Source organism: Platalea leucorodia (genome assembly GCF_965183815.1).
Source record: "Platalea leucorodia genome assembly, chromosome: 2".
Classification (NCBI taxonomy): Eukaryota; Metazoa; Chordata; class Aves; order Pelecaniformes; family Threskiornithidae; genus Platalea; species Platalea leucorodia.
The window spans coordinates 16,874,075-16,899,564 of NC_138824.1; the positions used below are offsets into that span (position 1 = coordinate 16,874,075).

General features: G+C 39.3%; 1 protein-coding gene across 3 annotated transcripts in view; it reads left to right on the forward strand.

Moving 5' to 3' along the window:
* GRIA4 (glutamate ionotropic receptor AMPA type subunit 4) overlaps window positions 1-25,490 on the forward strand; it is a gene marked incomplete at both ends in the record, with an annotated part of 233,713 nt that overhangs the window by 124,084 nt on the left and 84,139 nt on the right. For all 3 annotated transcript variants that reach the window (XM_082336963.1, XM_082336962.1, XM_082336964.1), the window contains one exon: window positions 12,121-12,305. In XM_082336963.1, the coding sequence (XP_082193089.1) occupies window positions 12,121-12,305 (185 nt within the window). The remainder of the gene's footprint in view (window positions 1-12,120; window positions 12,306-25,490) is intronic.

Sequence of the window (25,490 nt, forward strand, 5' to 3'; positions counted from 1 at the left end):
CAATCTAAAATGTGAAACGTATGTTCTAGGACTTATAAAGTATTTTATATCTATTCAGCAGGTATTGGGTTCTCACTTCTCATTCCTCTCAGATACAGAAAGCCCCTCTGTTGTATTTTTATTTGTCACCTCCTTAAGTTTTTGCAGCCAATTCCCACATCCTCTGCAGCTTTTTTGGATATTCATTTATAAACTACTTAGGCACTGAAGCAAAGACTGCAACAAGAGTTTCCCACCTCTCTGATAAATATTCTTTGTACCATGCTGCAGAGTAATTTTCTCTGTCTTTCTCTGCCTTGGTGAATATTTTAGCATTGTTTTTACGCTGTGGAGCTGCTCCAGATGGAGAGATGAAGATTAAACGACCCAGGGCACTCTCCATCCTAATGATCATGACACAGTGGACTCAGGGGCATCCAGTGACACATGCAGAGTCCCATGCTTTCTGGCAGGAGGAGAGGGTATCTTGCTACCACTGCTTTCCTGGGTAACAGTTATGCAGATGATAACAAATTGTGCCTTTTGTTTCTATTCATGGAGATGCCCTAAATGGAAATATTTAAGAAATGTCCATTTTTATTAGATACTGTTTTCACTTTTTTGAAACCTGTGTCATTTTTCCTTCTGGCCAGTCCTATGCAGAAAAACTCATGTTCATTAAGACTTGGGATGTCACCAGAGTGCACTTTTCTGTGAATAAACAGCTGTTCAGGGGAAAAAAAATACCCAGCTCTAAAATGAACAAAGTTCTTAAGACCATTTGCTTTCAAAATGGCCAACCCAAGTGCCATTGTATAATGAAACGTCACAGGCACTTAACTTTTATGGAGCAGTTATTGACTGGTCACTGTGTTCCTTTTCAGACACTAATGTCAAGGTCAGTTAAAACTAACCAAAGTCCAGATCAACATATATTTAATATGAGAAACTTGCCAGGATTTTATCACAATTTTCTATCCTGGCCTGTTTTCAGACGGGCCAATCACAGCTTTTAATGTCTGTGTTCTTTTACCTGTTATCTTTTCATTATATCTTGCCCATTTCCATGTTTCCCACTAAATGTCAGTTCCTACAGCTGAAATTTAATTTGAATTGTTAAATATATTTATTCTACCAGAGCTTTGAACATGAGTTTATGATTACTTCTTGAATATAGCTTGCCTCAGTGGAACATAATAAATTAGTCTAATCATATGGTGAGTACTTACTTCATCTTGTGTTTGTTCCTGCTAGGAACTGAAATTGTCTCTGTAATTGTATGCAAATCCCTTCACCAGAATAATCAAAGGAAACCTATGTGTAGCTGTCCATCCTCCACAAGAGAGGCATAAAAGTAACCTAACTTTTAATTCTACTTAAATGAAAAGTTGTATCTTCATATGTAAAATGTACATACAAAAGAGAAGAACTTTTAAATTAAAAGGCATGTGAGTAGCACATACTTTGCTAATACTGAAGACTGCTTTTAGCCCTGCTTTTTTACATATGCACGATACTACGTTAATAATGTTAACATGACATTGAACCTGAAAAATAATAATATTGGGATTTTTCATTTTAAACATGGGGCAATTTATGAATTGCCTTCAGAGGGTGCCTGTTTGCCTCCACTGCCTGCAGAAGTAGACTGGAGTAACTAGCTCAAAATCAGCTATCAAACTTCCAGCTGAGAGAAATTCTCCTGTAAGTCTTTTACTCCAAGGCATGTTTTATATATTGGCCTCAAATCGTTCTGATTTGCATCTTTGAACTCTGTCAAATGTTTTAGCATTAATGTTTTAAATGTGGACACCAAAAAGAGATTTAGTCATGTAAGCGTAGTCCAGTGTCCTGTATGAAGATCATATCATTCTAGCCTTCCTCTTCCCTATTTCTCTATTCAGGTATCTAGATGTTATATTAGCTGTCTTACTCACAGCATCGCTGGAAAAGATCAGTTCTGCATGTCTATGACTGCGATAGCAATGTTTGTAAAGACACTCAGATGAGGCAAGGTTATTAAGTGCCTTTTGCCCCATCAGTTCTTTTCAGAGGAGGGGTGAGAAGAGGGAGAAGAGGGTAGAAGGAGCTGAAACAATCTCTATTTGTTCATTTGCCTTCTGTAAAAATTCTGTCACTTCTTTGCATGCTGTTTTGCTCTGATTCATATAAAATATTTACATATATACATACATATAAATGCATTTACTTGTATGTACATATATATGTATGCTTGTAATGACTTGGAGCTCAGCAGGGAAAGAAGAACTTATTAAAATGTTTTCTCACCTTTTTTTTCCTTGTAGAATTTTGTTCTTTTTAAGAAACTCAAATTCTAAGCCATTTTCAGGATTTAGTTGAGAGTGATACTTTCAGTCCCTCAGCTGAAGTGCCTGGGAGGTGCAAGATTATTCAATGTCATTACACTTCAATAAAAGCCACTATATGAAATCTTCAGATGTTTCCCAAATTGTTGCTCCAGTCTAAAAAGAAAGAACCACATCTTAATTCTGATCTACATCAGAAGAACAATGAGTTAGTTTTAGGAACTGGAAGAAAATCATAGATCTTTAGGGTCATCTCCAAATTGTTAGTTACTTGTTGTGGGGGAGACAATCAACTTTTAATCAATTTGTGGTCTGTGTGTCAGTTTAAAAGAAATAGTAAGACTTATTTCAGACTCGTTTCAATCAAAAGGTACCCATATTATAATCATAGCATCTGAATTTTAAAGCCTGTCTTCCCAGGGCATGTTATATTTTTCTGAAAAAGTTAAATACTTGAGAATATAGATTTCAAAAAGATCTTAACACAACTGAAATTTAACATCAGAAGTAATGTGCCTGGGATCTACAAGTAGAAATTATAGAAGGACTGAGGTCCTATAAATTATCTGCTGTGTAGCCACCAATAAATATGGACATGGCCACATGTTCATAGAGGTAGAATTAAGGCTGCAACTCTCTTAAAATGAATGCTTCTTAGTGTAAATGCCTGTTGTTTCAGTCTGAAGATTGTTCTTGCGTTTTTGTCTCATGTGTGTTAGAAACAACACTGCACTAATGCTGATAGGCAGAGGTTGTCAGATATTTTATAGTAAAAGACTAGTTTTCTAACTAATCGCTATAGAAAGGAGGAAGAAGTTCTGACATCAAGATCCTCATTTAGTATCCACAGTCAGTTCTGTCCTAGAGCACAGGTATCTTATGCATGGACCGAGGCAGATGCCTTGTGGGGAAAAATAGTATGTGACAATATGATTAAAAACAGCACCATAATACATTAATTAGAATACATTAAGGTACTGCTAATTTTAAGATATACCAGCTCTTGAGTGCTTTACCTTGCAGTCTTAATATTCCTTGACAGGGTTCTTTTGGATGTTGTTTACACAAAGGTCTACGTACAACACGGGGCAAACAAAATCTTATTCAACGGAGACTAGAGATGTAAATTGTTGGGAAGATAGCAGTTTCTGGAAAATAGCTTTGCATCAATTAAGATATTGTGTAAGTAATGATTTATTGGTATCAACGTTACAGACTATAGGTTTTAGTGAAATGAAGAATGTTGGCTTTAAGGCATTGCACTAAAGAAGAAAAGTTTAAGGTATAATGTATAAGAGCAAGGAATATTTACAACTAAGCTGGATATTTGTCAAATTAATAGTAATAATAGAAGAACAAAGAAAAAAGGTAATAAGTTGAATATTTGAACATACCGTATTTTCCTCCAAAATAAGTTCATTTTCCTGTTTTCTCTCCTTTTTTAAAAATACTGATACACATTAGCCCTAATGATAGACCCAAGAGGACATATCAGGTAACTGGATATTCAGAGAGACTATGTAGCTTCTATAGTTACTTTAAAATGCTGGTCTGACAGAGAGTAAGAATAGCACCTGCTTTTTTTTTTTTCCCTCTTTTTTTTCCATTCAGTGGCTTAATTGCTGTTTTTTTAAGGTAATAGTTTGTGAGGTTCTGATAACAGTGTAATTGCATACAGTTTCTGATTTAGCATTCAAAGTTCTGTAGTAAGGATTTGCTAAAATTTGCAAAGAACGTGGCTTCAGTGCTGCTTGTAAACTTCAGAGGAGCAAAAGACTTCTCACCTGAGCCAGTTCTAGCTTTTGCCATAGCTAAATAATTGACAAATATTATATTATTGACAAATAATAATTGACAAATATTATATTATTGACAAATAATAATAAATAAATAATTTGACAAATAAAAACAAAGACAATATAAAATGCTAACAAGGTACATAAATGAACTTTTGGTATCCATCTGCAAGGATGCTTGGATGTATTCATCTCTATGCATGCTTGTCGTAAGAAAGGCTACTGGACTTTGTCGTTAGTTTGAAGGCATTTAGTGAAGTGGGAAAGCTAGTGATATCTGAGAAATGTAAAAGCACGAGCAAAAGTACCAGACTGCCTTCAAAATCAGGGCTTTTCTTCAGTCCCCCTCAAGTTTCCACTCATCTTTATCACTTGGCATTTTGATGAGACACCTTTACAGTGTATTTCATATGAAGGTTGCAGACTCTGAAATGCAAAAAAGGGGAAAAATCTTGCTGCAGAGTGAGTGTAGCATAAAAGGACCTGACATAGCCTGAATCTTTGATCATGAATTCCTGTTGTGGAGTAAGCCAAACCTCCTCCCATATGCTCACTGAAAGCACATAACCTACACACCATTGTTCCACTTAAAGACTTTTTTTTAAAAAAAAAAGGTTATGGTTGACAGCATTTGCTTGTAGCTTTATGTCCTCCTCAGGAAAGAAGGATTATTAAATACTGCAGCTGAAGTCGCACAGGTACCAGTCTTTACAGGATTAAGGGAGAGAAGGACAGAAAGTCTGACCATAAGCCATTGCTAGAGCTTGTTTTGGAGGTGTCTCACAACACTGAGAAAATATTCAAGGTCATAGATCTCAGGAGGCGAGAAACGTGAACTCAGATCATAAAGGTAATTTCCTTTATCATCAAATATTCTGAAATCTTTGAAGCAAAAAAACGATAGAGGAGATGGCTAAACTGCCTCCATTATTTCCTCAGTTTTGTTTCAGAACCATCTGTACTAAAATTGGGGACAGACTTTTCAGTAAGGCCTGTTGTGATAGGACAAGGGGTAATCGCTTAAAACTAAAAGAGGGTAGATTTAGACTAGACATAAGGAAGAAATTTTTTATGATGAGGGTGGTGAAACACTGGAATATGTTGCCCAGAGAGGTGGTAGATGCCCCATCCTTGGAAACATTCAAGGTCAGGTTGGATGGGGCTCTGAGCAACCTGATCTAGTTGAAGATGTCCCAGCTCATTGCAGGGGGCTTGGACTAGATGGCCTTTAAAGGTTCCTTCGAACCCAAACTATTCTATGATTCTATGAAAATTATCCTGGTCATTTATAATATAGGTGACTTAATTCACAACCTACATCATAACCAGATGTATTTGGAAGTACACAGAATTCGGAAAGTTAACTAAACCCAAACATGGATTTTTCAGGAACAAATCATGTGAGATAAAGCAAATTTCCTTCTATTACAAAGTAGCGGGTTTTGTAGACATGGGGGAAAAAATAGGTGTCTCATTCTAGTAGGATTTTTTACACAGTTTGCATGAAATTTTGCTAAATGAGCTAAAGAAATTTTGTCTTGATGAAATCTTTAGAAGATATGTAGAACACGGGTCACACACTTGAACTCAGAAAGAAGTGTATGAGGTTCACTGTCAAATAAAAAGGTATTAAGTAGTGATCCATTCTGCTTGCAATTTTTCCCAGAATCTTTGTTAATGACTTGGATGAAGAAATACAGAATACATTTGTTAAACTTGTGGAAGATAAAAAATTGAAAGGACTGTGTGCACTTTGGAATACATTTCTAAAATACATCACATTTTCACCAATGCACTTCAAGAAAGACTTGGATCAATTGCAACATATCAGAGGAAAGCGAGGAAAATTGTCAGAATCTAGAATAAAACATGTTCCACAAGGAAAACCTGAAAGAATAATGTTTCAGCAGGAGAAGTGCAGAGAGAAAAGAAATGAAACAGCAGTCTTCAGTTAGGTAAAGGATTGCTTAAAGAAGAAGGGAAAAAACTCTTCTCCAGGTCTACTAGAGATAGGACAAGAATGAGTGGCTTTAAATTGTGCCGGGGAGACTTAGGTTAGACTTCAGGAAACATCTAATGATAAGGATAATTAAGCAATGAATATATTACCTAGGAAGTTAAAGAATCCTCTTTACAGATTTTTAAGGACAAAGAAAGATATCTGTCTAGAATGATGTAAATATAATTTATTGTCTTGGGGGATGCAGGGATAGAGAGTAATAGATGGGATTATTTCTTGAGCTCCCTGCCTTATTTTCCAATCTATGTGTCATTTCTGTGAATTAGACCCAAGAAGGACTCGGAACACACCTGTAGTTCTAGCTTTCACTCTGTCATCTAAATTGACCACACTAAACTGACTTTTTGTTGAATGTTCTGGCTCCAACTCCAAATGCGGAGAAAATTGGGCATGTAAATGAGTTATCCTATGTCAAAAGTTATATGATAGAGCTTATAAATCTTACTGGTTGTGTTTGAGTTCTGGAAGCTATATACTGACCAAAAATTTAAAACAAAACCATATGTTAATAAGAAAGTATTAATCATAATGAGGAAAACTAAAATACGCTTGAGTTTGAGTGTTTGTGGTTATTAGTTGAATGTACAATTATGCATCACTCACACTGTAAATGTCTTGTATGGTTTTCATCACTGTAGTGTCTGGATTCATCTCGCCAAGGTTTGGCTAGATAAATGGTAGGTATTTTCACTAAGCCTCCTGTCTAGACTCCTTCAAGTATTCATTGGGGAAAGAGAAAAGCACCTTTGAGATAGATATCTAAGACAAAAAAAAAATGCTTTTTTATGGGATATATGTCTCTCCTTTGAAAGCTTGGATGATTAACTTAGACAACTACTTTATAGACAGCTAGAGTTAAGTGACATGAATCCAATCCCGAATGTCAAATATATTGGCTTATCCATACTAAATGATTCGATCATTTATTCTTCACTTCTGCTGTGTGTTGGATTTATAACAAATTTATTCCTTCTACTGATCCTAATATGAATTCCAATAGATGGAAATAGCTTTCATAAAATAGCTCCAGCATTTCAGTGTCTGTGGCTGTTGGGATCATAGCTAATCTTGGGAATGGGATCAGTTCCTGTTTGAAAGTTAATTGGACCAGAAAGAGAAGAAAATGAATTTGCATTTCAGTAACGTGCAGTATACGATGCCCATCTTTGGAAAAGACCCATGTTCGTCAGAGATGTTTTCTACTCCTGGGGCTGTAACAGAAATATATTGCATATGCTGTTTCCAAGTATATTAACCTGTTAACTTGTGTCTCTCAGTATTGTCAGTCTGCTAGCCAGAGTAAACTACAGTAATAATCTGTAAACTTTGCATCCTTTTCATCATACAAAATTAATAGTAAGTTACTTCCTGCAAAAATAAGACTTATTACTGGGGATGCTGCTGTTTGGACCAAGCAGCCACTTTGCTATCTGTGTCTTGCAAGACCATAAGGAATGATTGCATGCACTTAGAGGGGCGGGGGATATGGTTTTCCAGAATGAAAAGGCTGCTGGAAGATGAAAGTTATTGAAATTTAATTATAACACTGTAATTGATCACTGAAATATTTCTGGGGAAAGCAAGCAAGCAAGCAAGAAGAAAAAGAAAAAAAGGAAAGAAAGAACAGGAGACAAGCCAACCATGTGCATTCCAGCAGAAAAATAAGTCAAGAAAATGCTCCTCCGATCTCTTAGTTTATTCTGAACACACTGAAGAGATTTAGAGATCAGATGTTACTTTTCATTTAAATGGAAATAAATGAAATTAAGTCATTGACTGCTGAAATGAATGTGGATAGGGGAAAGCCTAGCTGGTACAGCACAACACAAATAAAAAAACCTGAAAGGCCACTGAACTTTTAAAATCAAAAAGATCACTCATGATTTCAGCTACTTGGGTGGAGGGTGGTTGTGTATAGGCTCCAGTTACAGCAATGTTGCAGTGACTAGAAGGAATCCTGGACTCCCAAACTTCTCTACTTACAATGTGTTCTTAAATACCAAAATTGCTCAAGTGTTTTACACCCTTTGACCTCCAGACGATATCTAAGTCTCTCTGAAGAAGTACTAATCTCTCTCTAAACAGATAGAAGACCAGGTGCACATCTGGCATTGTTTTTTGGTGGCTGATGCATTTTGCAATGGAAAAATGCCTATGGAGTGCAGAATGAGGGAAGCAGGGATAAAAAAAAAAACTGAGATTTTGTTTGTAAGGTACTTAGCTGTAGTATCAACGCCAATATTTAGATTTTCTGTGGTAGGCATCTCCAGCTCTGATGTTACAGGAAAAAGAATAAAGTAACTAACTCTTCATTTTCATGTTTGGTTTGTTTTGGTTTGGTTTTTCCCGAACATGATGACTGTGTGGTATCTTTTTGGAAAAAAAATAGCAGTATGTTAGATCATCACAATTCCACCTGACTAGAGAACAGAAAAACAAGGAGAGAAGGGATCAATAAAATAAAATCTTTGCAGACTTTCCCTCTCTCTGGTTTGGTTCTAGTACATTGAGGTGGAATTGGTATTACCAGTCCTTAAGCCGTTGCCAATAGTATCTACATTGAGCAATGACCTATAAAAAGCAGTTGGCAGATTTCTCATCCCAGGTCATTTGGGGAAAATTCCCCAGAATCATATTCCCATAAAGAGGAAAAAGAAATCATTCTTGCATATAGCGTCCTTGCATTTCTGAAGGACTTCATCTGTGTTTCCAGGCCATTGTATTGGTGTTTTATCTTGTTCGTAGATTTGCTAATTTAAAAAACAAAACAAAACAAAACCAAAACCTCCAGGAAGTTTGAATTAGTTGGTGAGGAAGGGTTACTGTATACACTTGTGAGAACTTACCTTACTTTTATTTATTGGCACAGTCCTAAACGTTTTCTTAAATAATGTTGTTTTGAAAAACATTGATTATGTAGCTCAGCTGATATGAGTTAACCTGGGTTTTTTTAGTTTGATTCCATACAACAAATAATATTCCACAGTACATGGGACGGAATGTATTCCAGAAAATGAATCGTTCATCTGTCTGTAGCATAACTGAGGATAAACAGCAGATAACCAGAAAATAGATACCTTTTAGATGACAACTGTAAGATTCATGTCTGCTGTCTCTACTTGGGCAAACATCTTTCTGAAGTTTAAGAATTTTGTCTAAATAGAAATTCTGCATTCAGTTTCTGAGAATTACTCCAGGTTACTTTCAGGTTTTTTTGCCTTATAAAATGTTTGCAGCACTACATGCAACTAATTTTTTTTCCTGTTAGCTGTAGCCAATTATTTTGGACAAATAAGCATTCTTCTCAGCATGTCTAATTTTTATGCCAATGGAGCCTATGAATGCCTTTATTCATTCTGTGTAAACTCCACCCTTGTCAGTCTGTTGTATTAAAAATTGTTCCTGCACACTGAATAGATGGCTATGCCACTGATTACTTGCACAGGGATTCTGAACTCTTCTGATGGAGATGTTGCACCCTATCCAGTTGCTACCATTTAGCTGTATTACGCTGTATGTGGAAGACATGCTAACATGAAAACCCACATCTGAGTGCCAGCTACTGACAAGAAGCCACAGAAGCTTCAAATGCCTAAATGAAGGCAGTTGCTAATGAAATGTGGCAAGTCAAACCTTGATCCAAGGTAGAAGAAAAGCTTTTCTATGTGTTTGTCTGCTATTTGTCATGCTTTATGCTGGGATAAATTCCCAGTTTGATCAAAACACATCTTAGTAAAGTTGTCCAAGCGAAATAAGAAAGGAGTGAGGGGATGTCAATTGCTGTTTCAAACACCATTCATTCTGAATCAAAGAAAATGTTAATTTGTGTCAGGAAGCTGAATTAAGTAAATGTTGACTGCCTTTGTAGCAAAGATCAAGTCAAAGTTACAGTGTAAATGAAGCAGGAACCCCCGTAACACTAGAGTAGTTTTAATGTATGTCTATATATGGAAATGAATAGGAAATGAAGCAAGAAATACAATGTTTGGGAAAGAATCTCATGATTTGCAGAGATAATTACAGGCAAAAAGGAGATTGAATATAGCAACAGGAAAAGCAGAATAATTATGCAGCAATTAACAGGAAAGCTGTATGGTTCTTTGAAAAAAATAACAGTCATCAGGTTAAAAATATATGCTGAGTACAGAAATGTTTTAATACTCAATAAATCAAGTATTTCAATTAATTTCCTAAGATAAAATACTGTTTCATAAAATAAATGTCTCATTTATATGATGAAATATGTTATGCATTTTATGTATTCATCATAAATATTTGTATTTTTATCTTAAATATGTCATCTGAATTGGAGAAAAAAACTAATAAATGTTCATTTCAGAGTGTGGGTATGTAGTGTCATAATGATAAGAAGATACAGATTTTAAGTTAATATTTCAAGGACTGCAGATGTCATAGGAGCCGGTAGAAAAACAGCTACTCCTAGATTTGCAAGAGAATTAGTTTCTCATGTGTTCTAATGTCTTCATATTCTGATAAAACTATTGTCTACTTTTATTTTACTGGAGGCAAACTCAGGTTTTGATGGTTTTGTAGGTCTTCTGATAATTAGTTAGCAACAGCACACTTGAAAGCACTCTTTCTGAAATGTAGTTTACAAAGATTCCTTTTGTAATCTGTGGGAATGTCTGATAGCGCTTTTTACGGGGAATCTGTCATGCAGGGGCATCTTCAGGTGCATTAAAATGACAGCCGGGGGTCTCTGCCCGCAGGCATGGGACCTTCTTGTTGAAGAGAGAAAGGAGCCACCACTGTGTGGCCGCATCACTGCGGATAGTTTGCAAGAGGTGAAAACTTTCATTTAAAGCTAGTGGGGAAAATTCAGCCACATAACGAGTAAAAAGCCATGATATTTTATGTTGTGATTCTAGACAGGGGGACCTTCTCTGAATTGTATCATTTTTATCACTATGCTATTGACACACATATCTGTCCTTTTTGTCTTTCTTAAGCCTTAACTCTGGATCTGAGGTGTGCAATCTTCATTACTTTAAACAATTAACCATTTACTCTAGATAAAAGATGGAATAATACATGCTTCCTACTTCAGGAATTGGTTGAACAAGCCAAGGCTAGACTTACAAGCTGTCCTAAGATACGTCACAAGCTGCTCTCCTGCCTCTGTACTGCACATCCCCAGTGAGAAAAAATTAGGAGAGGGAAGAAGGCGAAGGGCTGGTGGGCCAGGGCACACTGAGAATGCGGGCAGGGAGCCTGCCCTGGGGGGTTAGGTGGAGACCTCAGAGCGGACGCTGCCTTGCCCTCCTGTGAATGGGCTCGAAGATGGCAAAGGGGGCGTCAAATACTGGTAATGATAAAGAGCAATAATCCTGCCAGTAGTATTAATTAATGCTTCTATGGGTGCCCTTCATTCATTGACCTCTAATCACTTTGCATACATTGATTAAAGCTGTATAGGATCTCTGAAATAGATCAATATCTTTTTTATTCACACATCTGTACTGGCATATATATATATGTATCAATAAATGAAAAAAATGTATTCTTATTAAGAAGCATTAAAAACTGCTTGGATTAAATGCTGACCAAAAAAAAAAAAAAAAAAGCAAAGCATTTGAATGTCTAACATACTGCTTTTGTAGTATACAAATACTTCTGGTGAATGAGTAGGCTCAGATTTTTTCTTTGCTGTGCCATAAAATGCCCGGATGTAGAAACCTGTACAAAACCGATCTGAGAAGCTGAATACTTGACTGGAAGAGTTCATGTGTATAAATCATATGAAGATTATCCATAATGCTGAGAGTCATTCCAAGGATTCTGATCACAGCAATTGTAATTTTCGTTAATTGCCTACTGTGCGCTGATCATGGCTAGCAGCATAGGTAGGGATACAAGCAGTCTCTTATTCCTTTCTCTGCAGGAGCAAATATTAAGAGACAGAATAGTGATTAAGGACAATTCCTATTCAAAAAATGCAATGATTGTGTTACAAGTGTATTGTATCCTTTTCTTTTAGGTTATTCAATACTTCAAGCTATTATGGAAAAAGCAGGACAAAATAGCTGGCAAGTCAGTGCCATCTGTGTGGAGAATTTTAATGATGCCAGCTACAGGCGGCTTTTAGAAGACCTGGACCGAAGGCAAGAAAAGAAATTTGTAATAGACTGTGAAATAGAGAGGCTTCAGAATCTCTTAGAACAGGTAATACCTGCTTTTAATGTCATTGTAAGCACTTCACTGAAACTCCAGATGAGATACCATTGTGCATTGTGTTTCATTTATTTTCTCAATGGAAATGAGATTGCTTGCTTGCTGTTTTTGTTTTTCTTCATGGGCCTATATTTGTACATCCACTTGCCTGCTCTGTTTTCTTTTTGTATAAAATTCTTATCATAACAGCCAGCATGTCAGCACAGTGAGCCCCCTCTTTCCCACTCAGCAGGTCTGTGGGCGAAGGGTGCCAGCGGTCAGGGCAGCTGCACATTTGGCCCCAGATCCCAGCACCTCCATGCCTGATACTTCTTGCATCAGGGTCTTAGGGCGGGTGGAACAACATGGTGTAGCGTAATTACCAAGATGCCCTCAGTCTGTACCTTCATGGTGGTAAAGTTCAGTTTTGTTTGAGGGAAAAAAAGATTATTTGAATCCAGTATTAACTTTCTATTCACCATATGCATTTCTAGCCATAAAAGCCTTTAAAATTATTATTACACATATTTAAACTGATAGTTTTATTACCTTAGCAGAGTATTTATGAACATGAAGAACAGTAGAATAAAGGTGCTATTGAACTGGGAAGGAAGGTCAAGTTTTTCCATCAGTTATTCATGGAAAGTTGCTATGCATAAAGAAAATACTGGGCCAGACACACTGGCTTGCACTGGGTAGTACCTATACCAGTGTGTAAACTGAATATAAAATCCTGCTGCTCTGATGTGGCAAATCTATGTCTATATAGTGCTCATATATGAGCTCTTTCTTAAATGATGGAAAAAATAAAATAATGCTTTGAAAGGAGGATTTTGTCAAATGACAGGAAAATAACTTAAGGTTAGCTCTCTGCTTCTCGCATGATCCCACGTATTATGCTGGTGTGGTGCAAGCGCACTGTTCAGTACCTGCTGCTGCTGCTGCTGCAGGAATTGCAGGGAATGAATGCCATCTGCTGGTGGCAGATCTGCCGCCGCCACCCGGCTTCTCTTTGCTAGCGCAGTAGACAATTTTGAAGATTTTGTTGCAAAAACGGTCATGATGCATCTGCTACTGAAGTCACAGAAATAGGAAATGTCGTTTGTGATACAGAAATGCATAAAATAGTACTCGCAGAAATATATATATGTCAATTTTGCTTTCATTGGCAGAAGATAAAGAGGGAAACTGGAAATTAATAGTGTGGCTGATTTAACAAGGACTTTTTCTATGACTGTTGCCAAGAGAAGAATAGATGATGCCATATTGCCATAGATATTCATTTGGCCATTTTTTTGATTCTGAATGCCATAATGTTTTAACACATGTTTTCTGTAGCTTATAATGAAATCCTCCCCCAGTTCAGCCTATGTTGTAGAAAAACAGAACTCCCATTTGAGGGTCTTTTAAAATACATTTAGAAAAATAATTTCTTTCTCAGCTCTGTGTATGTGCACGTGTGTATGCACCTGATTTCTTTTACACGGCATGCAAATGTGACTTAGAAAAAGTACGCTGTATTACCATAAGTCTTGAAGTACACCCACCATCCTGCGTAGGTGTATCTATCTACTGAGTATCCAGTTAGTTTCAAAGCAAAATGGAGTCATCCAGTACACGTTTGGATCTCACTGATCTCACGTGTACATTTTATTTGCTTCCAGGAGCTGCTACTCATTTTCCTTCCAGATTGGCACCTGCGTAGTCAGTTCCTTTTTAGGAACATAACCTGTCCTCTTTGTTCAGATCATGCAGAACTAAATTGGATATTGATTTTAATGTGATTAGGTTTTGACCTCGTCTGACTTCATACATGTCTGGATTTTGCATGCCTAAAATAGGTACTTAATGCAGGCATGGTAAGTCATAAAAATGCAGTGCCTGGCCTCAACAGACTGAATCAGAGGTGATGAGCTTGGCTGACACCTCTACAGGGCAAGCTCAAAAGCAAATTGAGTCTTCTTTCTATTAACTGTACCGGGAGAGTGGCAGGTAGGAGTTAACACCCAGCTTGCAACATACCTCTATCTTAGCCAGTCACAGAAGCACTTTTAGGAAGTGATTCATCTGGCTACCATCTAATTTTGGGTGGAATTAATTTTACCCAGGAAATAAGCTCTTCTGCACTTGTGCTGATGTTTATTCATGCTTAAGTGTAAAGCCTTTGCCCTTAAAACTGTGCTAATGAAGGGAGATAAATTGTTTTTTGGGCATGTGGGTTTTCTCTTTTCTCAGTAGTGACCACTCATATATATATAAATACATATATATTTACACTTGACCTGATTAAATTGAATTCGTATATTTCAGAATGTTTATGTAATTTTTTCCAGGTCATGTGAATTCTTTTCTTCTCCAGCATGCCTGGAGATCCTCTCCATCCTTCCAAAGGAAGGTCACTGTACAAACAGGAATGGCATTACAGCCAAACTAGAAAAAGTATGTAGAAGAGTTGAAACCTTTACTCTCCATTGTGAAGGTCCTGGTCTTCCTAGACAGGCTGACCTGCAAGTAGGCCTGGGGTGCTGGTTTGGGGTTCCAAAATTAAAGCACTTTGCCTTCAGAGATCAAGTGCTGCTTAAGGATGGGCAGTCAGAAACACTCTTGGACACAAAGACATTTAGTCTGCCAAAAATGGGATTGAAGCAAAAAGAGTCTAGCCCAATGTAGAAAATGCAAAATAACAGCCATTTTAAAATATCAGCCACTGACTTTTTCCCTTTGCATGAAGGCTTTAATAACCTGTAGCAGACAGGTAAGGTGCCTTCACAAATGGACTAAAAGTTGGCATGCTCTTCCCTGCATACACAGAGGAATTGATTAAGCTTCAGTGACTCTAATTAACTCAACTTCTTTCCTGCCTAGTTCTGCTGTAATTGAGAGCCTAAGTTGTGACTATACTGTAATACTTTGCAATGTACAAGTAAATGTTCTGCAGAACATTTAGGAAAAGTAATTAAATCTCAGTAATGAGACCGTAACTCAAAGTGCTTTGCCCTTAAATCTATGCTAATGAAGGGCTTGTGGGCTTGTGGTTTTCTTCTCAAGTGACTGCCCATATATATACACATTCGCGCTTCTCATGACTGTGGACCTCAAGCAGTGAAGACTGGAGACTTTTTTGCTGGCCGTGTTCAAAAAGGGAGCTCATGTGCTGCTCCCCTGCCCATACCTGGTTCCAACTTATCTGACCTGCTGTCTTCTGCTCACTGTCCTCTCCCAGCTGCCCGGCTGAGAAATTCAGCACCTTGCTTATTTCCTCACTTCTTGTGCAACTTTAATCTTATCATTTTCTATTTCCTTTTGTCTCCTGTATATTTCTTAGTTCATTAGTTTTTCTCATTTATTTTCTCCTCTCCGTGTGCCTTGGTGTGTGTAGAAGCTGCCTCCACACTCCATACCTGAGGCTTGTCTTCAGGGAAAATTTCTCTCCTGGAACCCAGTTGATGTATCTGAAATCCAGACTCCCTCTGTGCACAACCCAGGATGTGCATTTTTCATCATATGATATTCCTTTCAGGTTTTTATGTTGCTGTGGTGAGGATGATGTTTTGGGCAAGGGCCAAACTTGTACACCTTTTAAGGGTGAAGTATGGAGAGATGGAGTTTAATTTTCAGATTTCCATTCTAGAAAGGGAGAGTAGGGCCAGCATTAAATTCAGGAGGTGCATTCAGCCTGCACATAAGTGTTTATATCCGATTTACTTGGATTGCCTGCTACTGTCTTAGCCCCAGAAAACGTTTCAGATCTTACCTCTCAAGGCTATGCGAAGACTTACAAGGCTGTGATAGTTTTCTTCATAAAATTATGCTCCTCTTCTTTGGTCATGCTCACCTACACAAGACCTTACAGTCTCCAGTAGCACCTGCAGATATTTGGGTGTGATCAGAAACATTTTGCTTGGTTTCTGTATTAGTGACAACTGGCATGGCTCAAACTAGATTTGAAGAGGGAAGGGGATAAAACCAGGCTTCCTAGAGATAAGCCTGGGGTCAGCACGCCAACGTTTGAGGGATGGTGTGCTAGCGAGGTCCTTCGGTCTGCCATCTCAGTGGAGGTAGGGGCTGGAGAGCCATGCAATGGCAAAGATGCAAGGGTTATTGATGTGTTAGAAACCATGGAAGCACCTGAGAACGGTCACATAGGATTAGGGCTTCTCCCCTCAAAAAGGTGGCAGGAGCAATAGCCCAACTGAAGTGCATCTACACCAATGCACACAGCATGGGCAACAAACAGGAGGAGCTGGAAGCCACTGTGCAGCAGGAAAACTATGATATAGTTGCCATCATGGAAACGTGGTGGGATGACTCACACAGCTGGAGTGCTGCAGTGGACGGCTATAAACTCCAGAAGGGATAGGCAAGGAAGGAGAGGCAGTGGGGTAGCCCTGTACGTTAGGGAGTGTTCTGATTGTCTACTGCTTAACGATGGTGACCATGCAGTTGAGTGTTTATGGGTAAGAATCAGGGGGGAGGCCAACAAGGCAGATATCATGGTGGGAGTCTGCCATAGGCCACCCAATCAGGATGAAGAGGCAGACAAAATATTCTATAAGCAGCTGGCAGAAGTCTCACAATCACTAGCCCTTATTCTCGTGGGGGACTTCAACTTACCAGGTGTCTGCTGGAAATACAATACAGCAGAGAGGAAACAGTCTAGGAGGTTCCTGGAGTGTGTGGAAGATAACTGCCTGACACAGCTGGTGAGGGAGCCAACTAGGGAAGGTGTCCTGCTGGACCTCTTGTTTGTGAACAGAGAAGGACTTGCGGGTGATGTGGCGATTGGAGGCCATCTTGGACATAGCGATCACAAAATGACAGAGTTTTCGATTCTTGGAGAAGTAAGGAGAGGGGTCACCAAAACTGCTACCTTGGACTCCTGGAGGGCAAACTTTGGCCTGTTCAGGAGCCTGGTTGACAGAGTCCCTTGGAAGACAGTCCTGAAGGGCAGAGGAGTCCAGGAAGGCTGGACATTCTTCAAGAAGGAAATCTTAAAGGCGAAGGAGCAGGCCCTCCCCATGTGCTGAAAGACGAGGCGGTGGGGAAGAAGACCGGCCTGGCTGAACAGAGAGCTTTGGCTGGAACTCAGGGAAAAAAGGAGAGTTTATGACCTTTGGAAGAAGGGGCAGGCCACTCAGGAGGACTACAAGGATGTCGTGAGGTTATGCAGGGAGAAAATTAGAAAGGCCAAAGCCCAACTAGAACTTTATCTGGCTACTGCCGTAAAAGACAACAAAAAATATTTCTACAAATACATTAGCAACAAAAGGAGGGCTAAGGAGAATCTCCATCCTTTATTGGATGTGGGAGAAAACATAGTGACAAAGGGTGAGGAAAAGGCTGAGGTACTTAATGCCTTCTTTGCCTCAGTCTTCAATAGTCAGACCAGTTGTTCTCCGGGTACCCAGCCCCCTGAGCTGGAAGACAGGGAAGGGGAGCAGAATGAAGCCCCCATAATCCAAGGGGAAATGGTTAGCAACCTGTTACACCACATAAACACACACAAGTCTCTGGGGCTGGATGGGATCCACCAAAGAGTACCGAGGGAGCTGGTGGAAGTGCTCACCAAGCCACTTTCCATCATTTATCAGCAGTCCTGGCTAACCAGGAGGACTGGAGCTTAGCAAATGTGATGCCCATCTACAAGAAGGGCCAGAAGGAGGATCTGGGGAACTACAGGCCTGTCAGCCTGACCTCAGTGCCAGGGAAGGTTATGGAGCAGATCATCCCGAGTGCCATCACGCAGCACGTAGAGGACAACCAGGGGATCAGGCCCAGTCAGCATGGGTTTATGAAAGGCAGGTGTTGCTTGACTAACCTGATCTCCTTCTATGACAAGGTGACCCGCTCAGTGGATGAGGGGAAGGCTGTGGATGTTGTCTACGTGGACTTTAGTAAGGCCTTTGACACTGTTTCCCACAGCATTTTCCTGGAGAAACTGACTGCTCATGGCTTGGATGGGTGTACTCTTTGCTGGGTAAAAAACTGGCTGGATGGCCAGGCCCAAAGAGTTGTGGTGAATGGAGTCAAATCCAGTTGGCGGCCAGTCACAAGTGGTGTTCCCCAGGGCTCAGTGCTGGGGCCAGTTCTGTTTAACATCTTTATCAATGATCTGGACAAGGGGGTCGAGTGCACCCTCACTAAGTTTGCAGACGACACCAAGTTGGGCAGGAGTGTTGATCTGCTGGAGGGTAGGAAGGCCCTACAGAGGGACCTGGGCAGGCTGGATCAATGGGCCAAGGCGAGTTGTATGAGGTTCAACAAGGCTCAGTGCTGCGTCCTGCACTTGGGTCCCAACAACCCCATGCAACGCTACAGGCTTGGGGAGGAGTGGCTGGAGAGCTGCCTGGCAGAAAAGGACCTGGGGGTGTTGGTCGACAGCCGCCTGAACATGAGCCAGCAGTGTGCTCAGGTGGCCAAGGCAGCCAATGGGATCCTGGCTTGTATCAGGGATAGTGTGGCCAGCAGGACCAGGGAGGTGATAGTGCCCCTGTACTCGGCACTGGTGAGGCCGCACCTCAAGTACTGTGTTCAGTTTTGGGCCCCTCACTCCAAGAAGGACATCGAGGTGCTGGAGCGTGTCCAGAGGAGGGCAACGAAGTTGGTGAAGAGTCTAAAGAACAAGTCTTACGAGGAGCAGCTGAGGGAGCTGGGGTTGTTTAGTCAGCTTTCTCCAGAACTTCCAGAAAGTGTGTTTCCATTTTGGAGAAAGCACATCTACTCTTAACAGTTATGGAGGACTCGTTATGCTTAACAGAATGTTTTCTAGAACATCGTAAGTGATCTCACTAAATCTGATTAATTGTCTCCCCAGTTTACTTACCTGGTCCTTTGTTTTATCTTTTCATACCCAGCCATAATAAAAATAGGCCACATGTTTTTCATTAAAAAAATAAACTACGATAGTCTTTATTTGTATTCCATAAATTACTAGAAACAGAGACAAAGCCCCATTTTCCTACATGCCTGAAATTAGAGATTGTTTTTACCATTATATTTTACCATTACATTTCACCATTACATTTCCAGCTTACTGGGACAAGATAGAAAAAAGGAGTTAAAACAAAGACACAGAAAGATAAAATAATATCTCCACAGTTTTATATAACAGATATAGCTTACATAGCAGAATGCATTTCTGGTGATTCATATTCTTCTGTCAAGGACTGTTATATCCTTGTTTATCAACAGCCCTTTTTACTGTGAACTACGACACTTTCAGCAGGTGGTCTTTTAAAAGCACAAAAATATTCTGTTTGAATCAAAGGATGAAAGTCGGTGAGAGAGTCAGAAGATTCTCTGCTTGTGTGTCTAAAGTGCTCCCCTGAATTTAAAACAAAGAACTTTCTGCTTAGGATGCAATGAATATTTGATACACATTGTAAAGTTGTGATTTCCATTTCCTACCAACTAATCCACTAATACTGGCAGCAAGCAGTACAGCATCTGAACAGTCCAGGCCAAAGTAGTCATTTACTGCACATGGCACAGCAAGAAATCAGCCCCACGCATTTCTCTCACTTTTCACTAGGAATTTTTCTTCTTTTCTTACTCCTTCTTTTCATTTTGTTTTTCCTCCTGCATTCTAAAATAGTGTATCTATTTGCATTTCTGGTTTATTCACCTAAAATCAGAAGCCTAAGTTATCCTTAGGGTGTATCTACCAAAATTAGAAAATCATTACTTTAATCTTATTATATATTTACTGAATTTCTATTTGAAATACAGAACTCATGTTTCAAAATAAATATGCCTACAAAAGAAATATGTTTTTATTTATTACTGAGAAAGCCCAAGCAAAGTTAATACCAGATACCTATTTAAGCTGAACTTATGAAACCCCAAGTCAGGCTTCCTAGTTTAACAAAATTTTTTTTTTTTTTTCTCATTTTATTCTCATTAGTATTTATGCATTGTTTAATTTGTATCAGTACAATCTGAAGCAATCCAGAAGCTACATATAGCAGAACGAAGTGGTGTTTAGAACTACTAAAACAGTAAGAAGTGAGGACTGATACCCCCTTGTTTTTTGTGGGCTTTGTTTTTGTCTTAGACCACCACTACCACCAGCACCATAAAAATCTTCTTCCCAAGAATGTACTAAGCAAGCAAGAAATAGCACTTGCTGTGGCTAATCAAGAAATAGGAGCAAGTTGACTAACCAGGTAGTACCTATGTGCTGACTAGTAGCTGTCAGACAGGCTGTGTAGTGTCTGGGTGCTTCTTATCCCTTTGGTGGCAAAAACATATGGGTCACTCTTCTTCACCCAGTGCCCAATATTAATAAGGACTGTACAGATTTAATGTCTTAGATGTCTTAGATGTCTTAGATGTCTTAGATGATGTCTTAGAGGCATTGTCTTCCTCTCAATATAGCTGAAATTGCTGAATGTGTTAAAAAATATTTTACTGGAAAATTGATAGACAGGCCCACAGACAGCTCAGTAGCACAAATATGATTTCCTTAGGAAAGAGGGCTAAAAATATATAGAAAACCACACACATTTAAGGAAATGTCATATCACTCTCTTCTAAGTTTTACTTGCATTTAGTTGGTTGGAATAATTTACCTTCAGTAAATACATGTCATCTAGACTTCTTCTGTTACTTCTTTGTTTGCTAACTTTCAAGCAAGAGTGAAGTGTAATAAAATGATGAAATTGTGGTCAGATTTGAAGAATAACACAGAAAATAATTTTGAAGATTTCAGTGAAAACATTTGTTCAACCATTCTATTTGTTCTTTTTACTTCTTCAGACACTAATAACACTTATTACTAGAGAAGCAGTCTGTCATTTGCTCAGCCATAGTTGATCTCACAGCTATTACTTACAGTTTGTTCAGTGCTCAGAAATGTGTTCAGATATACAATGAAGTCAATGCTCCAAATAGATTTTACAATTAAGCTGAAAAGTGTAATATAAGAATCATTTAGATCATGATGGATAGTTTTGTTAACTGTAAATACTTTAGCCCTTTTCTTTTGGCCTTTCATTGTTTTTTCTTTATGCTGTTAATCTATATCAAAAGGACATGTAAAATGATGTAAGGGAGCTTTCAAAAGCATGAAATGCTGAAGTTGGAAGTTAACAGTTTGGGTCCCCCATTTCTTTTTCTACCAGAATTCTCATTGTCAGCACATATTAAACACTGCAGAGCAAGTAAGGCATCAAAAAAAAAAAAAAAAAAAAAAGACTGGAGTCTTAGAGCTCTCAGATTTGTTTTTAGGCAGATTTTGGACCCAGTTCTGAAATTCAGACTGTGAAGTACTGACATGAGCTGCTCTATTCTACAAACAGAACAACAGAATAATTGGGTTTGGAAGTGACCTCTGAAGGTCACCTGGACAGTCCTGCTTCTCAAGGGGGCAAGCTTAAATCAGGTTACTCATCCAGTCAAATTTTGAACACTTTCAAGGGTGGAGATCCCACAACCCCTTTATGCCCTGTTTCAGTACTTGACCACCTCATGTTAAAAAAAAAAAAAAAAAATTCCTCATATCTAGCTGGAATTTCTTGTGTTGCAACCTGTGTCCTTTGCCTTTTGTCCTATTGTTGCGCACCTCCAGGAGGAGTCAGATAGCCTCTTCCCTACACCATCCCATCGGGTCTTTATACATATTACTGAGATCTGCCTGAGCTTTTTCTTCTCCAGGCTGAAAAGTTTCAGCTCTCTCAGCTTCTCCTCATACGACAGATGCTTCAAGCCCTCAGTCGCCTTTGTGGCCCTTCTCTGGTTCCACTCCAGTATGCCCATGTCTCTCTTGTACTGGACAGCCCAGCACTGGACACAGCACTGCAGATGTGCCTCACCAGAGCTGAGCAGAGGGGAAGGGTCACCTCCCTTGACCTGCTGGCAATGCAGCCCAAGAGGCTGTTGGCTTTCTTTGCCACGAGGGTGCATGACTGGCTCGTGGTAAACTTGTCTGCCAGAACCCCTAGGAGCTTTCCTGCAAAGTTTGTTCCTATCCAGTGTGTACCCAGCCTGTCCTGCTGTGTTTGTTGAATCAGGCTGCAAGGCAGGCCAAAGAAATAAGGCACAGATCTACACAGATGAGCTCATTTGTTTCTCATTACTCTGTTTGCACACCTATAGGCAGCTCTTGAGATAAAAATACCTTATGAGTGGGTGAACTGTGTATCATCTCGTATTGATTCTTACAAACCCATAATGTGCTTGCATGAGAAACAGCCAGAAGGAATGCTAGGGTGATCAGATCAACCTCTGTGCTACTTTAAGTGACCACATCTAAAAAAATCCTTCACTAAGCCAGGCAACATGCTTCTCCAGTATTTTGGTTCCTCATTCTCTGCTACTAAATACTCTTCTACTTCTTCCTAATTTCTGATAGTCCTCTTGGGTGGATTTTTACTAGGAATTGAGTTTAACTGTGTCTCCATAATGACCTTCGTGCAAAGCTCGGCAAAGCGAACTGAAAAACACAAGCTAACTGTAATTGCATTTGCCTAGGACCTTTATGTTTACTCCTTTCTGAAAGAGCATATTGCTACTCCTAATTTCTGTTTTCTCAGGCTTTTTCATATGCAGTAACATTTGCAGTGTTTGTTTCTATATTTGTACACACAGATACGTACATAAATACATGCACATGGACATACACAGGACTCTATTCAGCAAAAAAATGTTTCTCCTTGCTGCAAGAATGGCAATGGATTTCCTTTCTTTTTCCATCTGTAGCAGCTCCATCCTCTCCCACCCGTCTCCATCTGACAAAGTTCAAACCTCAGCACTGTATGTGTTAGACATCTTCCAAGGTGTCCTCTGCGAGCAGCATTTTCTTCTGAATTTTGCATAGTGAATCAGTTTTGCTGTCAGAGATCATCATTCTGGCTCCTGGTCTACCAGACAGGCTGATTCCAGTCTTTTTTTCCTGCTCTCTGCCCTCCCCTGCCTGTAAGAACTAGACGGGATGTTTCCCAGTAGACAGGCACCACTTTTCTTAGCTCTGTCAGTACTCAGTATTAGCAAGATCAAGCCTTGCTGCTCATCCAGGGCTGTATTTGCCTTTAAACACAGAGGCAACAACTGCTACGCAGCATCTGGCACATATTTAATGCTTCGATGTACACAGCTGAATTGATACATAATAATAAAAAGGATGTACATTGTACTTTGTAATATTAAAAATTAAACATGGATGTAAAGTTGTCACATGGCAAAGTATTAGTATCTTTAATCTTATCTTGTAAAAATTACAAGCCAATAAACTCTAATTAATAATAGCTAACAATACTTATTAACAACCATGATAGGGAAGTAGCTGCACAGTGTCTTGGATGCTGTTCATAGCTGTCTAACTAACTCAGTTTTTCAATGTGTTGTTTGACATCGCTGATCCTCAGCTTCCCCAGCCTTAAAGAGCCTTGAGATATGTAGCCGTTAGCACTGAAAACCAAATCTCTCTGATGGGTAAAGTGGTGCAGACTGTCACAGCAAGACTGATTATTATTATTACCATCAAAATGAAAGTAAATGAATGTGTGAGTGGAGAAAAGTACAGCAGCTGACATATTCCAGTCCTTCTTGGTCTGCTCTTAATATTTTGCCACCGAAGTGCTAAACCTGAAAAAGTAATGTTTGACTGCTGAATTTCTCTAAATTGATCAAGTTGTAAATTTTGCTGTTTTTAAAAACATGTTTTTTCTTGTCGCAATTTCCAGTGTGTCTACTAATTGAAGCTAGCAACTGGCATTTTTGCAAATGATATTTAGATCACTGGCATAATTAATTTAAGATAATAATAAATTAAAACATAATACTTTAATAAATTACAACATAATACTTACAGGAAGGCAGAAATTAGCCAGACGCATGAATTACACAGAGTATTAGCTCAATCATTCCTCCACAATTTCTTCTGCTTTCCTGTTTTTCATGAACGCAGCAGCGCATTGGCACAAAAGATCACTAGCACAACACAGATAAGTATTTATCAAGAGACTGCATTGCTTTTACATGTAATTTCTTTATCACTTGAGTCAGAAACGTCATGGACTTCCCTCGTCTCTCACTGTCTCTGGTTTTCCTCTATATGTTCTTGATTTGCACAAACAAAATGTGGGTTTAGTTCTGCTCACACAGAACCACAGGAGCAAATCATTAGCCAAAGAATTTGGTATGTGCACAGCACACAGTAATTTGGGTCAGTAGCAGCATTGCTGGACTTAAATTACTTCAGGGACAGAGTAGCAGCTCTCTGTGTATCTCTTCTTAGTCCCAGGAGGGTTAGAAGATTCATAAAGTGTCTTTTCCTCATCATTCCTTTCTCTCCATGCTTTTTTCCCCTAGAGGTCTACAGAGTTGCTTCTAAGCAACATTGATAGCTCTTCTCCTTGAAGGAGCCAGCTGCTGGCACTGCCACCGGCATCTTCCTCACCCCGCAGAGCCAGGAGGGGCTCTCTGCATAGGCTCATTTTCTGTGAAGCAGCTGGAATTTTGCACATAATAATAGTCCCGCACTGCACTGTAATAAAAACACATTTTGTCACTGCACCACACAACTGATAAGGTTTGGACCGGAGAAATAGGTTATTTCAGTTACTGAAAGACAAAGGATGAATGCAAATGGATCAAGGGGTTTGTAAAGTGACCTTCTCACACCCTTCTCTTTCTTCACCTCCTTTTTCCCTATAAGTCTGCATATCCCATTTAGCTCTGAGTGAGCCTTTCACAGGAGTAGGTTTTGAATGCAAACAACTTTAGCAGCAGAAGAAAGCAACCAGCCATGCTCAGAGCACTGGTTAATGGCCTTTGAGCCACCTCTCCAGGTTTTCTTTCCCAGCAGCTGCCTGCGCCATGCAGGGCTCTGCCCTGCCAGCTGGTCGTGGGCACAGGGGCTCTGTAGGAAGCATCCTTCCCCTCTACTCTGTGTGTGGGGCAGGTGTGTGCACTGCTGTGCTGGCTCAGTACCTGCCTTCACAACAGAGAAAAAACACTGATTTGTAAGGACCCACTTCTGCTTTGTTTGTTGCCTTCTTTAACATCCTCTCTGGTGGCTGTAGGCTGTTAACAGTCCACCCTTTCCCCAACAACAGTGGCCTTTCGCAAGCACTAGCTGTTAAAATTAAGCATGTTTCTCAATTGCCTTTTTATGGCTTTGTAAAAGATTTATCCTTGCTTCAGATATTGTATAAAATCCCATTTCAGTTGTGGTTTATAACATCGCCATTTCTGCCA